Source organism: Elaeis guineensis, chromosome 16, assembly GCF_000442705.2.
Source record: "Elaeis guineensis isolate ETL-2024a chromosome 16, EG11, whole genome shotgun sequence".
In the NCBI taxonomy this organism is placed as follows: Eukaryota; Viridiplantae; Streptophyta; class Magnoliopsida; order Arecales; family Arecaceae; genus Elaeis; species Elaeis guineensis.
Window position 1 is genome coordinate 43,973,246 of NC_026008.2, and position 15,534 is coordinate 43,988,779.

The following is a 15,534-nucleotide window of genomic DNA, read 5'->3' on the forward strand; positions in this document are numbered from 1 at the left end:
TATAAATATAATAATATCCAATTCAATTTCAGCCGAATAGAAGAGCAATTCCCTGATGCTTAGGGATAACGCCTATTACATATAATCGTTATGGACCAATGATAAGACAATAGATCACTGCCCAAGTGCACTTATCTGACCAAAAAAGAAATGAACACCAACTCTTATATGAACCAGATATCAAAAAATCGAATGGATGGACCAATTTTTCCTGACATCCATCTCCCACAATGTACAGAAAAACAAAAATTTTGTGAATTTCCTGAAGCATAACCTACGTGACAGCCCCAAACCTTAAAACTCGGGATGGAGATGGCATATCCGACTTTATAATCAACCCCTTGCAGTTAACTCTAGGCATTTATCCCGGACTCGATCAATTCTTCAGAGATGTCTATCATATCTTAAAATGGGCTTTTTCATCGGATACCGGCAGGCTTTTGAGCACATCCCTTAGAGCATAATAATGGCTATCACATTTATGATCAGAAATTAAGTTACTGGAAAGTAATATCCTCTGGAAATGTTCGCCTGGATGCCTCTTCCAGAGCATGTAGGATTCTCTACTTCTCATGTTACCACCTATATCATCGATCTCTCGTTTCAAGTAATACAGTGTCCCTGGGGTGAAAAGCTCCTCTGGAACAGCTCCCGCTTGTTTAGCAATGGCTTGAGATTCTTCTTGGAGCTTCCGCAGCGGGGAGGCATCTTTCCTAGAAGATATGTCTGTCAACAACGGCAGGCCACATCAGATAAAGAATATACAAGTCATGCAGGAGTTCCAAGTGCTCTGTGAGACTAGATGAAGACTTCAGAGATGACATTGGAATATGCTTCAGTTAACAGCAAAAAACGAATGACATTAACAATACCAAAACAAAATAAAAAGATATTATTCAGGGTGAAAGATCCAGTATTTCAATAATTGGCCTGGCAAGGCAATCAACCAAGACGCTTAGATATTTCGAAACAAGCCAGACAATGACTAATCCCAACACATGTTTAAAGCATGGATACAAAGCCTCCACATCGATGGAGTTATGAATCCAATATATCTAAGCATCCAGATCAACAATATAAATTCTCACCATCAATTATTTGGCACTGACAAGATTTTAAACACAACTTAGCTCTCTCTCTCTCTCTCACACACACACACACACATGCAGGCACGTACATCTTTAAGTTTATGCATCCCTCCTTGGAGTCAAAAGATGGCCAGAATAAGTCACATGGTCTCAGAGAATGTACTACAAAATCTTGATACGTTTAAAAAATAAGGTGATTGACACTCCAATGGATATGACATACAGCTTATAGCAACTTAAGTAATATCCAATGATCATGGGACATATAGAAGACAGTGGATAGCCTATTTTACCAGACTATGATTCATCTTGATAGTTAATTGAATTGATATAATCAAGCAAGTCATGCAGACTTAAATTTCTGCATCATAATATTCTAGCACATTTTTGGAATATGAAAGGTGGTCTGTGTCAAGTTTGTATTATCTACAAGGCAAATCATATACTAGTGCAGGTTGGAAGGTTCAGCAATTGAAAGGATAACTGTTTGCTATAGTAATGTCTTGGTATAAAGTATAAACATTAGTCATGTAATATAGAAGAGTGAAACACATAGCAGGCTTGGCAGTAACGTATATCCAATAAAGCTACTAGCCTACAATAGCCTACTATGATAATCTAGCAGCTTGACAAACTGCCAATCAACCATGAGAGAGGTTCCATGGGAAGAATGAAGGAGATTACCGGTGATCTCTGTTCATGAGCTACAAAACACTACTTCTACCCCATGTGAAATATTTAAGAAGCTTACCTGAAGTTTTTGATTTGCTCCTAAACTTGGCATAATCAGCAAGTTTCCGGGCCACATCTTGAACTGAAGACATGACTTGCTTAGCATTTGTAACTAAATCTACAATGCCTTTCCAGTCTTCCTTCTCTAAAACACTCATCCTGAAAATTTAAGGAAATTGCCTGGAATAAAAATACTACGACATCGAGCATTCTTACCTACTGAACATGACAATCATAGTTAAAATATATAAAATAAAAATAGATAAAATGTGGATTTTATGCAGAATTGAGCATCTAAATTTGTGCTCTAAACAGAATTCAATGAACAACACTCTCTTCACAAACATCACCTAGTGGCTGGTACTTTATATTTTTGTTATACCTTAAAGTTCGGCTTGCTCCATATTATCATAGGCAATGCTGACTGTAAACATATTGTTGACAAATGGATGCACCATCAAATGATAATAAAGTTCAAATAAAGGACTGTCTCTATTTAAGCATTTCTGAAACAAAACAAGGATTTCTTTTTTAAATTACTCAAAGGGACAGCATGGCAGAAGGAAGGCAGGAGGGAGGAGGGTGGAGAAAGATACCATCTAAAGGAGTATGCCAAATAATACGTTTCATATAGAAAAAACATGGTTCAAATAGGCTTATCTTAACATAGAGTGGTGGGAATATTGTATTACTCTTCTATCAATAACCAGAGGCTGTTAGTTTGGTCAAAATGCTTAACCAGTTTGCTTAAAATTGCTTCTTTTAGCCAAGTATTAGGGAAAAAAAAGGTTCAACATATTTTTTTTTTTCAAAAAGCCATGCCAAGATGTCATATTGAATCAATAAGCCCCCTGAACCCAGAAGTCTATCTAACAGATCAAGTAGCCTCAACATCATAATGTTAAAAAAGAAACTCCACATTTGGCTGGCAGATACTGGAAGCACTCAAACTGGAGGCACCATCCTGAATTTCCTATCAGATTGTCACTATTTAGTTTCACATCAAATCTGAGGTTCCATGTATTTTAAATGCTCATTATGTGATGTCATATTATATCACTCAGTATGAATTAAGTCTCCTCCTGGAAGTCTAACAGGTTCAGGCAGCCTTAGTATCACAATGATCTGAAAGTTAGATAGGAACTCCGCATTTGGCCGGCAGATACCGAGAGCACCCAAATTGGAGGTACTATCCTGACTTTTCTATCAAATCATCTCTATTAAAGTTTCACATCAAATCTAAGTTTCTATATATTTTAAATGCATGATACGTGTAAGAGCGCTTACATAACTTCAAGATTTGTTCAAGATATACAGACATCAAATACATCCCTCAATTTATTGCTAACTGCTAGTTTTTGCAAAATCTTGCACAATCCCTTCTGTCACGTTGAATACATATTCCTTACCATGTGTGTGTGTGGGTCTGTGGGTGCACAATTGTTGATTAAACATTTCTTTTACACAAACTCATATGCATATTTGCTCTTGCAAGCTAAAGATCTCCAAAAGGTAACCTAGACCCCACACACACATATGTATGCGTGCATGTATATATGCATGTATGGAGCTAGACTTGGCTACACTTGATTGGATCTCCACTCAGATCCAGTTAGGTCTAGATTGGAATGATGGAGGTCCATATCGATGATTCAAGCTGTTAAATGTGATCTACTACCTTTAAATTGCTTTTATATATATATATATTATAACTTGATGTATAGGCTAGGGGCTTTCAAGGTATATGATTTTTTATGTGTAAATAGTTATATATATATATATATCTATATTATAACTTGATGTATAGGCTAGGGCCTTTCAAGGTATATGATTTTTTATGTGTAAATAGTTTAATGGTAGTAGAGCACATCCAATGGCTTAAATCATCAATGTAGGGCCTCCATTGCCCAATATAGACATATCCAGATCTAAGTGGAGATCCACTTGAGTATAGTCAAATCCAGCTTTCTATATACGTGTGTGTGTGTGTGTGTGTGTGTGTGTGTGTGTGTGTGTGTGTGACATATACATAACTAACTTCAATATCATAGTTGAAGAAGGCTAACAATGTTTCTAGATAATTACCAATCAGTTTCAAGAATTTCATTTCGCAATCTTGTCAGTGAAGCAGCACTTAATCTGGGAATTATATCATCCTGCAGAGGGAAATAAAAGAACAAAAATGCAAGGCATCATGCTGCAATGAGAAACTGCAGTCAGAAAACGATTCATCGGATCAAAGTGTCATAACTTCCAACCTGTAATACAACAGTTGAAACATAGCTGGCGCAGCTTTCAGCAAGTTCTTTGGATACACAAGGTGGGGTTCCAAATCCAACAGCAGAAACAATATCAGGACTAAATCCAAGCTCTTCTGCTGACTTCTTTCGTAGCATTATAGCAAGTAGTGCAGCAGTGGCACCTCCAAGGGAATGTCCTACTAGCCTTAACCTATAATCCTGTCCATAAATTAGGCTTTCGAGTATAATGAATGTAGGTACCACAATTATGCAAGCAAATTTAAAATTAAAAGTAAATTAGTAAGAACAACTAAAGGACAGTAAGTTTCCTCGTCACCTTGTGTTTCTCTAAGCATTTTTTAATAGTTTGCATTTCATGGTCAAGGTACCAACGAGCAGCTTCGGCTGTCCCAAAGTGGGTTGAGAAGCCTTCAAATGACACTTTTGAATCACTTGAAGCAACTACATCAGTAATAAGGTCATAAACAGTATGAGTCCCACGAATCCCAAGAATTACTAATTTATGACGGGTATCAATCCCAATATAGTATCCAGGCCTCATCACACTGGAATCTTTTACAAACTTTACGATGTTCCTTTCTCGAAGCATGCTATGGCGCGCAAGACCAGTTGCATTTTCTTTATAAGCCCCCTTTGCTAGTTCAATGTGATAAATTAGTTCTTGAACCTAGCAGAAACCATAAAATTGTGCAAGTTAGCAGATCATAATATCCTTCCAAGTTCTAACAGATTTAAAAGTAAAGAAGTGTCAATTACCTTTTAACAGCATTACCAACAAATTTCTATATAAGGTGACATCTCAATGAAGTTCAAATCAATCACTGAGATATTTCACTAATAAATATACATTCAAAAGTCTCTAAGAAACAGCAGATCAGATACTCTTGATGTTAGAATTTGGGCCAAGAGAGCCAAAATATCAAGTCACATTTTAATTAAAAGTTAGTCCAATTTCTCACTTTTCTTTTTTCAATCTAAACTGAAAATATGTACACAGTTGATGTATAAAAAAATCCAAACCACTGGTAAAGGTCCAAATAGATACCCAGATGTGCTGTAATTTTATAAGGAAACAAGAAATCTAATGATAATATAAATTAACCAATGTGATAAGAACCAAAGAACAAGAAATTACTATAGCATCTGAAAAGATCTGAATCCCCTTGAAATCCTCGACCTTCTCGGCCGAAGCTTGGCTCAAGTAAATGAGGTACAAACCAACTGTAAGATCACTAAGGCTCCAGTCCTGGACGCTGATTTTACTCCGCTGAAGATTGGTAAGAATCTCAGTAAAAGAATGAGTGCTTGACGGTGCTTTCTGCTTTTCATGAGTTCCTGCAGTTACTACTCAATTAGCATCCATAGCTGGAGAGCATAGTAGGATCTATTTTATTATAAGAGAAGACTTACTGTAAGGATTACAAAATGATAAAATAACCCACACCCGCAACTTCATTTATAGCCTGATGCAATATGTTTGATATATCTTGAATCTACGTTGTTTAGTGTTGCTTATCAGTTTCATTATGTCATAAGTTAATCATACAATATTAATATTTTTTCCCCACTTCCATATTTGCTACAATGGAAATGTCAAATTCCGGGCTGATCTAGAAGTGTATTAGCTGATACATCAACATTTATATCTCAATGCCCATACTGAAATAACACATGCCTGCCCTGGCATTTCACCTAATATAAACCGACTTCAGGCTTGCTAATAGATCAACCAATGAATGGAAATAAAAAGAGCGATGACTTGCAAACTGACCCTGTAAAGTATAGCATGAGATTTCCATGATGTCAAATTTCATGCCTAATATATATGCATGCATGTCATCATAGAAAACCAGTCCCTAACATCGGACCACTAATGAGTGTGCATTATACAAATGATAATAAAAAGAGATGAATAATGCTTTAGACATCAATATTTGTTTAAATGGAAGATAATATGGGAGAAGGGAAATTGCTCAACGAAATACAATGATGATGGATGTCTATACACTTAGATGGAAGTGAAGGAGAAAAGGAAGATACAAAACAAAGAACCTGTAGAAGATGCCCACTTATAAAATTGCATTGCTGGTTCAAGAGCTTTAGAGAGCCAAGCAAGTTCCAGTTTCCACTTCCAGCTATTCAGTTCTTCATCATCAGAACCATCTTTGACAAGCACTGGATCATAATTACCAGGTTCATTCAGGTTGGTTTTCACAGAATCTGGCAGTCTTTCCTCATTTGTACTCAGATCCTTGGCCCCTACTTTCTCCTTTTTCTCAGATTTGGGAAGTTGTGATAGCCATCGGTTCAGAACACCAGATGCAAGTTGCCGACAAGAATCTTCTTTTCTCATAAGACGCATGCTAGAATCTGTATGAGAAAGAAAACGTTTCAACATAGAACATATTACTCAAAAATATGTCACCCTTGCTAAATTTGAAACTTGTTTCAAGATCTTAGCTCAGCTGATTGCAAGCTTGAGGGTTCTGGAATCAAAGTCACGTTGCTTATTTCGTAACTTATTTTGAAATAGAACATATGGAATTAAATTAATGTGCTCATACCACATAAGATCTAGCTTACACTCATAGGTATACAAAAAATGTTCTGATTCCATCTAAAACACCAGGTAGTCTTTGCTAAGAAGAATCTTGTTTGCTAAAACTGTTTCAAAAATGCATATAACTAAATTAAATCTGTGAGTTCAATTAACTAAGAAAAGGATTAAAGATTTCAATCAAACCTAGTTGGCCCTTTATATATGTATGTATGACTAGGATCTGGTCAGGTCATTGTTGGACGACGAGGATCTAAAATTGATGATCCAAGCTGTTTGATATGATCTACTACCTCTAAATTGCTTACATACCAAAATTGTGTGATTTAGAGACTCCTAGCATATACATATAGGTATACATAGAGGTAGATTAGGATCCTCATGATTGGACAATGGCAATCCATTATTGATGATCCAAAATGTTGAATATGATCTTTTACCTATAAATTTCTTAGATGCCATGTGATTTGAAGACTCCTAGCCCATGCATTGATTGGTAAAGGACAAATGTTATTTCATTATATTTATTGTCCAATTTTTTATCACTTGATGCATAGGCCATGGATCTCTAAATCGCATAATTTTTTGTGCGTAAGTAGATTAAAGATAGTAGATCACATCCAACATCTCGGATCATCGATGTTGGACTTTCATCATCCAATCATGACTTGACTAAATCTGAGTGAAGATCCACTTGACTATACCCTAGTCTACATACATAAGAGAGAGGGCATGGATTTTCCCATTTTTCCCTCCTTGATGGAGAAGTTTGGTAACCTGTTTGCTCAGTGGCTGAGAAAGTAAAAGGCACGAACAGTTCGTTGTAAAACATCTAAAATATACAAACTTTAATGTAGCGAATGTTTTGAGTACATATGAAATTATACAATCAAACATAATATGAATAGCATAACTCGTCAAAGAAATCTGGTCTTGGAATCGGCTATCATTTAATCAAACACTACAAAAATGAGCGGGCAAATAATAGAGAAGTATCTCCTAAGGAGCATCAGAAGGTGAGGAGGGGCCAAAACAACAGAGAGAGCGCAGAGAATTCGAATGGGATGAAACCCTCGCGGCGAACCCTTTAAAATATCTTGTTCTTATGGGTTCGGAAGAGAAAAGTGAGTGTTTTAGAGTGGAAGAACAGAAAGAATATTCAGGCAACTACAATCGAATAAAAAAAATAGAGCCAATAACCCGAAAAGAATTAGGGCAGAGAGAGATACTGAGATGGTGGAGGAGGAGTCGCTTGGCCATTATTGGTGGGAAAGCTGGGCGGAGACCGGGGGGATGCCGAATGCGATCCACTAACGTGCTCTCCGCCTCTAGGTTTCTCGACGAGCGACGACAGGTTGCGAGGTACCCAGTACTCTCTGGAGAGCTCTCTTTCTCTCAGACCGGGTCGAGGCCAGATCGAGCCGTGACGGGCTCCTCTATCCTCCAAGCTCAGAGAGCAGAACTATTTCGGTGCGGGACCTCCCCCGTCGGTCATTGCATCCACCCCTCAATCTCAGTCCGAGACACGAAGGCATATGCCGCCGCATATCTGGATGGTTACCCGGACAACGGACGCGTGGCAATCAAATCAAAAGGTTTCATGCCGCTGCGGTTCTTCTTCTTGGGATCTGCTTATTGGGCGGGCCAGGTCGATCTCAGATTGGACTCAGCCCATACGTAACCAAAATGCCCGAGTCCCATAGATTCGGTCCATTCGGACGTCGCGGTGGCAGCGAGCGGAGAAGGCGGATGGTCAATGGCGGTGAGAGGGGGAGCCAGTGGCACGGTGAGAAAGCATGACGAGGCAAGGAGGCAACAGAATTAGATTAGGGATGTAAATTTGTAAACTTATAAGGATATTTAAGAGATTTTGATTATAGGGCTGAAACATCAGATTCAGGCCCATCCAAAGTGCGCTCTGGTCGGGCGAGCTGCATGGTTTCTCCTTTAAAGAGGAGAAATTCTTTGTACACTCCCACAGTGTAGAAAATCCGACATAGAGCATACCGCTTTATTTTATTAGGCTATATAGTCACTACTTTCTAATACGCATTTAATGTCTACGATTTTACTTTTTTGTTTGAAATTTTGAATAACGAAAATATCTCTTTCCTTCTTTAAAAATTATGACATCTTGTGAAAAATTATGATATCCTATGCAGAAAATCATAATTTCAACACAGAATGTCATAATATCGACACAGAATATCATAATTTTTTCAAAAAAAAATAGATATTTTCATCATTCAAAATTTCAAACGAAAAAATAAAAATATTAGTATTAAATGAGTATCGGAAAATGATGATTACGTGGATCGATTGAATAAGACGGTATGCTTTACGTCGGATTTTCTACGCCATCCATGATGCACAAAGAATTTTCTTTTTAAAGAGATTCATAGTCTTCTTCCCCTCCAGCTACAAGCGCAGTGCTTCAAGTCCCGTATGGCTGGGCAGGATTCAGAATGTAATTCTTCTCTGAGTAACTAGGGTGAGGGATTTGAATATGGGAGGTCTTGATGGTCCAATCTATTCAGATTGCAGGGCCGGCCCTGGGGCAGGTCAAACTGGACGACCGCTCCAGGCCTAGACCTTATATTGATGTTCCAATAGGATGCAAAGATGTCTTTCTATAATATTATAATAAAAAAATAATTAAATAGATTAATGATAGATTTTATATACTGCTTAACGAATATATCTATAGAAAATTATTACACGTAGATTAATTTTTCAATGATAATTAATATTTAAAGTATGTTAATTTTTAATAGAGAAGGTCTCATTTTTTTTCATTTAGTCCTAAGTCTAAAAAATGTAAAGACCGGCTCTGTCATGATTTTGCACTCTCACCGTGGCTGCGGCAGGGTGGACAGCAGGGATCGAGACTGGTATTGATTGGATTCGAGTCCTCCCTTGCCCAGGATCATCAGATCACAGCAAATGAAACCGGACCCGACCAACTTTGAGGACATTACCGTTTAGGACGCTCAGGTAGCTCGAGAAAACGAAGCAGATGAAACTCGGGCAGCTCCAGGATCATCAGATCACAGCAGATGAAACCGGATCCGACCAAATTTGATGACATTACCGGTTAGGATACTCGGTTAGCCCCAGAAAACAAAGCTAAATAGCTGCTCCAACTACCACATACACGAGCTTTTGGGCTAGTGCAACTACCTGAGAGGAGATACAAATTGGAATGGAATATAATGGCGCAAAAGTCATGAAGGTTCACAAAAGTGACCCACATTACATCTTAACTCAATCCTCGCATTACCAGCCCCACGGCGCGGCTAAACAACACTACCCACTTCTCTTCAACTGCAGGTCCAAAGCTTCAAACTAATCCACAAAGAAATACCAAAAACAAAAACCTTTCTTCATACTTCAGGACAACCTCAAGATACAAATATGCTCTTTTTGATCAAACTGAAGGAATGAATTATACAACATAATCCTACACTGCCACTCACATCTCAGATGCAGCGTCTGACTGCAAACACCTCCCAAAAACAAGAAGAGGGCAAAAAACACACAAAAAAGGAACACTAATATAAGCACAGAATGAAATGGCTGTTGTGGATTCGTAGAGGCAACTGTCTGTGAATATAAAATCACCACGGTGTCACCCGCTTCCCCGAATACATCAACCAGCCCCCGGCTTTGTTTCATGTTATCTTCGTTTTGGGAGTCTTGTTCTTGGGTTGCTTCTTTGGCATTGAGTTCTTCATCCCAATGAAGAAAAGTGTGGCGCCAAATAGGGCCAAATTCTGCAGCAATAACTCAACACCAATAAATTATTAATTTCAATGCAGAAATTTATGCCAAGAATCTGGTAGCGTAAATAAATGGTTACGACACATGGGAAGTAAAGAATCACACCTGTGTAAACTTGAGAAAAAGTTGTACGAACTCCCGCTTCTCAATGTCATAGTTATAGAAGTCAAACAAAATGGGCGTGACCAATGCCAGATACAAAAGCTGCAATAAAGCAACGGTTTCAGCACCACCAAATCTCAGGAGTGACTAGAATAACCTTATAGCCCACACAAGATGCAGCAAGTCTAGTGTACTAAATTAGATAATTACTAACAATAGTTAGTAAAGGACAACTTGGACAAAAGAACCCAATTTATCAGTTTTAGATCATCTGACCACTGGCAAATTTATCCTCCTCTCCGAAACCAATTTTTTTTCAGCTATCATGCAAAGCTTTAAAAGACAAATGAAGCTAAAAAAGGAACAAGGATTACAGACCAAAAGATAAGCTCCAAACGAACTGCTGAAGATAAACAGAATGCCTCCAAGCCCTCTCAGAGCTATGGTAGCAGTTACAATATGTTTAATCTGAAGGGAAATAAAAGAATATACATTAGTGAAATAGCCCATGAATTTTGGATGGGAAAAGAAATGGAATAGAAAGAAAGCAGATACTAACATCAACTTCTGGTACTTTAACTCCCAAATGCAAGGACACATAATTCATGAAAAGGTCATATTTGGGAGCTAAGGCCTTAGCTGCCGACCCACCATCAAGTCCAAACTCAGAAAAACTGAACAGGAAACTAAGCATTAGTACAAACCAATGTTGCCTAAAATCAATCATGTTATAATCAGCTTCCTGACATGTTACATGCAAAGCCAACTGCCAGACAATTATTAGCAAAGAAAGGTAATTATCAAGTGAGACAGAAATAATAAACCTATTTTCAGGTATAGAGATTCAGAAAAAAAGGAGGAGCTTGATATTTCCCTTTGAATACCTACTTTGCCCTTGTAAATTTGTAGTCAGCAATTGACAGCTTAAAATGATCATTTGAGAACTTCAAGCAGACCAAGATTATATAACATTTTCGTACATCACTTACTACAAAGTCTAAGAAGGCAAAAGAGCTAGAAAATGGCCTTTGCCATTTCTTCTTCTCATTCTTCCAATAACAGGGATGACTTGACGTTTCAAGATTTTCCCCCATTTTGTAGGAGAGGTTTCAAGATTTTGAATGAACCTTCATATCATAAAGGATATGCCATCCCATAAGAGAAATGTTGTTCCTTGAACTCTCATGTTCTTCTACTAATGTAGGATAAAACATATAAAGAAGGTTGATCCTTGAAACTACATACCATATAAAACATTTTGATAGGTATCAAAATTTCAACATGAGCAAAATAATAAAGTAAAAGTAAGTTATCCAAACTGCACTTAAGATAGGTTTAATTATAAAGAGCCCTGCAAAATGTGATGATGTGTAGCTTTCAAGAAATTAAACTAAAGGGAAAAAACTTACTTTCGATCTTATACTTTGTAGCACTACACAGAATGAATTCATCATGCCACTACCTCTATGAACATGACAAGAACAAACAAATCCCAAAGTGCGCATCTATGTACAATGTACTGCCTATATGTGATAGCAGAAGTAACGATTTCATTTGATTTAACAAAAAGATCATATTTGATCGAGGAATAATGCTTAGCACATGGCAATCTATATGTCACAAAGTCAACCAAGTGAGATCCACCATCAAACCAACAATAAGCATCATCCTGTCCTAAGAAAATTTCCAATGATAGGTACACCCACATCCAGTGAAAGACCACCATTGAAAAGTATAATCCGCAAAAAAAAAGAAGGCTTGAACTATTTCGAGCCAGTTAATCCAAACATGATTACATGTCTGCTTCACCACTCATGAAAACCAACAATCAAAAATGTCCTTCTAAATATTTCATGCCAAAGCACATACAACCATATATCTAAGTACATAAGTATACACAAATATGCACTTACATATTTGTACGTATGTCTGCATCTATATGTATATGTGTGTGTATCTCTTTGTTGAAAGGTCCTATCAACACCATTAAACCTGCTATTGGTGGCTATTAACATTTCTAAAAGGGAAAGCAAATAACAAAGAGTTTTAGAATGAGGAATAGATGAGCAGTATTTGGTAGAGTTATCTAAATTAATGACAGAACAATAAAATACAGCAGCATAAACTAGATAGAATCATGCGAGGACAGAAAGCAAAATACTGAAAATGTAGCCATAAATGTCAGATGAAATTCGAATCTAAGGCAAACACTCCATACTAAAGGGAAGGCAAAGGAAATCTTGCCTAAGTATTCAGATTTGCCAAATGAGAGAACCCCATACCAATCAAAAGAATCAACTTCAAAATACAATATGCATCATGATTTTCACTCATAATCTACAGAAGCAAGACAGATTAGGGAAAGGATTTTTTAAGAAAAAAGAAACAATTACCAAAACAGGAGCACAAAAAAAGAGATTTAAAATGCTCAAATAACCAAATAGGAACATCAATTGCACCTAAATCCTCACAAAACCTGGCAAACTTAAACCCTAGCATTAAAAATAAAAAGGAACACATAGACAACATATCGATCAAGTAAAAAGTGAAAAATAGAAATATCCAATTCTCAGAACAGCACCTATGATATAAAAAGAAGGCATTGAATAGTTCCAAAGATAGTATAGAGAAACTAAAGATAAACACTAACATCCTCCCCAAGTACCCTATGCCAAAGGATGGTGCAAAAGCAAACATCAAGACAATACACCGCAAGAGTACAAGTTGGTCAGCGGTTAGGGCATAACCAACTTTTCATTTGTTTCACCAAACTGGTCATTGGTTAGGCCAGTGGGTCCTTCCATTTCACCAAACTGTTGACTGACTCCAGTGTACTTAAAATAAAACAAAATGTTGTCAGGTAACTGGTCTTGATTTATTTTTTTAATTTCTAAATTTTTCAATTTTTCTAAATCATGAAACTTGGAGCGTTCTACTAAAATAGCTGAAACTATCGAAACCAAAACTCTTTGGGGGACTGAAACCAAACTGAGACCTGGTTCAAAAACCTGCCCCCAACTACACCATCCTCCTGGCCAACCATGTGGTTGCCAACATAGGAACCATCTAAGATATCATAAATGCCTTCACTTACACTATGGAGGTTGCCCCGCAAAGATGGGAGGAACGGCTTTTCTACAACCACTTAAGGCTGACAACTATGACCACACTGTCACCTTATCTCCACCTTTAGTTTACTCAAGCTCAAGTAGGCCTTTTGCATTCTTAGCTCCCCTCCTTGACATAGAATTGCACCAATGACCAAAAGAGAGACCACTCCACCCATCTCATCCAGGACAAAGGTTTGTTGGAGGTGAATGGAAGGATGATCTCATGGAAACCCACCTAGATGCTAACCGGTAAGCCTAATACGATTGATGTGTCAGAGCAATGCATGATTGATGCAAAAGGCTCCCTGTAAATGCAATTTTGCTCCCTTTTTTTTTTTCTTTTTTTTGGTGGGGGGTGTTGTGGGGGGGGGGGGGGGGGGGGGGGGGTGGGTGAGGGGTGCGGGGGGGCAGCAAAAGCTATACCTTCTGCATCTTAGACGACTTCTATGAGTCTCAACCATCTCACCAATGGAGGTCCAAGAACGAAGCTAGATGACAGTGCATACAACTTGAATTGAAGCATGCAAAAGCTATTTCTTTCCCACAATCCTAGGCCAAAAATTTCATTTACTCCCACTTTCTAGTCTGAAGAACAGTCAACGGTGGCATCTCTTTATTTGCTAATTTGGACAGTATGAATATGAAAAACCACTAAATAGCACAGGACTGTTTAGTTAAATATGCTATAGATTTCCCCTACCAAATGGTGGCGGTAACCCACGCCACAGTGTGAACATTACATGTTACATTACCGTATGAGAGATTCAGAGGACCCATCTATAGTATTAGAAACACTAATTCCAAACTATAATACATGTTACCCAACATAGGAAACCAATTTAGGCGAACAACAAGCTGAAGCGAGACAGATTAGGAAGAGAAGAAAAAAAATAAATGAAAGATCAGAATCACCATATCCACACAAAAGCTGCAATAAATCCATACAAAACCCAAATAACCACAGAAGCCTAGCGTTTACCTCCGCCACCGCACCCCCCCCCCCCCCCCCCCCCCACAACCACCACCACCACCACCGGAAAAAAAAAAGCATCAATATGCTGATCCATGGACGGGAAAGAAAAAGAAGAAGAAGAAGGGAACCAAGCAAAAATCCAGCTTTTCCTCTTATTCCTTTCTCTCGATAGACGATGAAAAAGTTAAGATCGTGCTCTAAAGCATAACGAAAGCAGAATTCAAACCCTAGAATTCGTCCAATTTAACCGAGAAGCAGGAGCAAGACCAAAGAAATCAAAACCATGGCCGGCTTAACAAGATTGCGGATCTAAAGAGAAGAGAAGACCGAGGCTTACTCCTGGTAAGCGGTCAGGACGAAGAACGAGGCGAAAAGAACTCTCCCAGCGAACGACAAGAACCCCATCTTCGCCCACGACGACGAAGGTTCCCAAGAACACGGAGCGAGAGCGAGATCGAGAATAAGAGAGAGCGAGAGGGAGTGGGAGAGATCTCGCTCGCTCCGCCTCGCTTTAATCGGATTGTAGGAGGCTCTCTCACCAGTTTGGAGGATTTGGGACGAGAGGCGCTTGGCCACCATTTCAAAGCACGGGACACGTCGTATAAGAGAAGGGGTTTCGCTTAAAATAGATGCCCTCGTCCTGTGGTCAAATAACTGAACTGCCACTGAGGTCTTGGACGCGGGCTGCTGTTACGTGAAGTTGAGTCCAAAGGAAAATCAATCTGGACCGTCGGATATTTCCATCAGATCATCAGGAATCTTGGTAAACGATCAGAACCGTCGGAATCATCATTCCGTGTTCCATGGCTTTCCCGCCTCGAGCCGTCGGAATTATCCTTCCGCGCCCTATAGGTTTCCCGCCTCGTAGTTTGGAGTGGGGGACCACGGATCTTGTGGTCCCGTTGATGGACCTGGTAATCAAGGGCCCTCC

At 38.5% G+C, this 15,534-nt stretch overlaps 2 protein-coding genes across 3 annotated transcripts; both read right to left on the minus strand.

Moving 5' to 3' along the window:
* Positions 1-37: 37 nt before the first annotated feature.
* LOC105059096 (uncharacterized) lies at positions 38-8,157 on the minus strand. Its single transcript, XM_010942298.4, has 8 exons — positions 7,868-8,157; positions 6,134-6,451; positions 5,217-5,416; positions 4,398-4,748; positions 4,079-4,279; positions 3,906-3,976; positions 1,840-1,979; positions 38-726 (listed from the first exon to the last, which is right to left on the minus strand). The coding sequence occupies exons 1-8, from the start codon at positions 7,896-7,898 to the stop codon at positions 398-400; spliced, it is 1,641 nt and encodes a 546-aa protein (XP_010940600.1). The 5' UTR covers positions 7,899-8,157; the 3' UTR covers positions 38-397.
* A 1,842-nt stretch (positions 8,158-9,999) lies between these two features.
* On the minus strand, positions 10,000-15,181 carry LOC105059097 (uncharacterized). Of its 2 annotated transcripts, none has more exons than XM_010942303.4 (5): positions 14,941-15,181; positions 11,080-11,194; positions 10,899-10,988; positions 10,524-10,622; positions 10,000-10,411 (listed from the first exon to the last, which is right to left on the minus strand). In XM_010942303.4, the coding sequence occupies exons 1-5, from the start codon at positions 15,006-15,008 to the stop codon at positions 10,310-10,312; spliced, it is 474 nt and encodes a 157-aa protein (XP_010940605.1). In that variant the 5' UTR covers positions 15,009-15,181; the 3' UTR covers positions 10,000-10,309. The 2 variants fall into 2 exon arrangements, with proteins under 2 accessions (XP_010940605.1, XP_073106436.1); XM_073250335.1 differs by lacking the exon at positions 14,941-15,181 and adding an exon at positions 13,102-13,911.
* Between the last annotated feature and the right edge of the window lie 353 nt (positions 15,182-15,534).

Bases quoted from the DNA above. Each gene is read 5' to 3' on its own strand.
- LOC105059096 (XM_010942298.4), bottom strand. From the start codon at position 7,898: ATGGCCAAGCGACTCCTCCTCCACCATCTCA. The intron at 5,417-6,133 runs GTTCTTTGTTTT...TAGTAACTGCAG, and splicing joins TAAGTGGGCATCTTCTACAG to GAACTCATGAAAAGCAGAAA. The intron at 3,977-4,078 runs GTTGGAAGTTAT...TTCCCTCTGCAG, and splicing joins TTTCAACTGTTGTATTACAG to GATGATATAATTCCCAGATT.
- LOC105059097 (XM_073250335.1), bottom strand. From the start codon at position 13,217: ATGTTTGCTTTTGCACCATCCTTTGGCATAGGGTACTTGGGGAGGATG. The intron at 10,989-11,079 runs GTTAGTATCTGC...ATTTCCCTTCAG, and splicing joins TTAAAGTACCAGAAGTTGAT to ATTAAACATATTGTAACTGC. The intron at 10,412-10,523 runs GTGTGATTCTTT...TTATTGCTGCAG, and splicing joins TTTTTCTCAAGTTTACACAG to AATTTGGCCCTATTTGGCGC.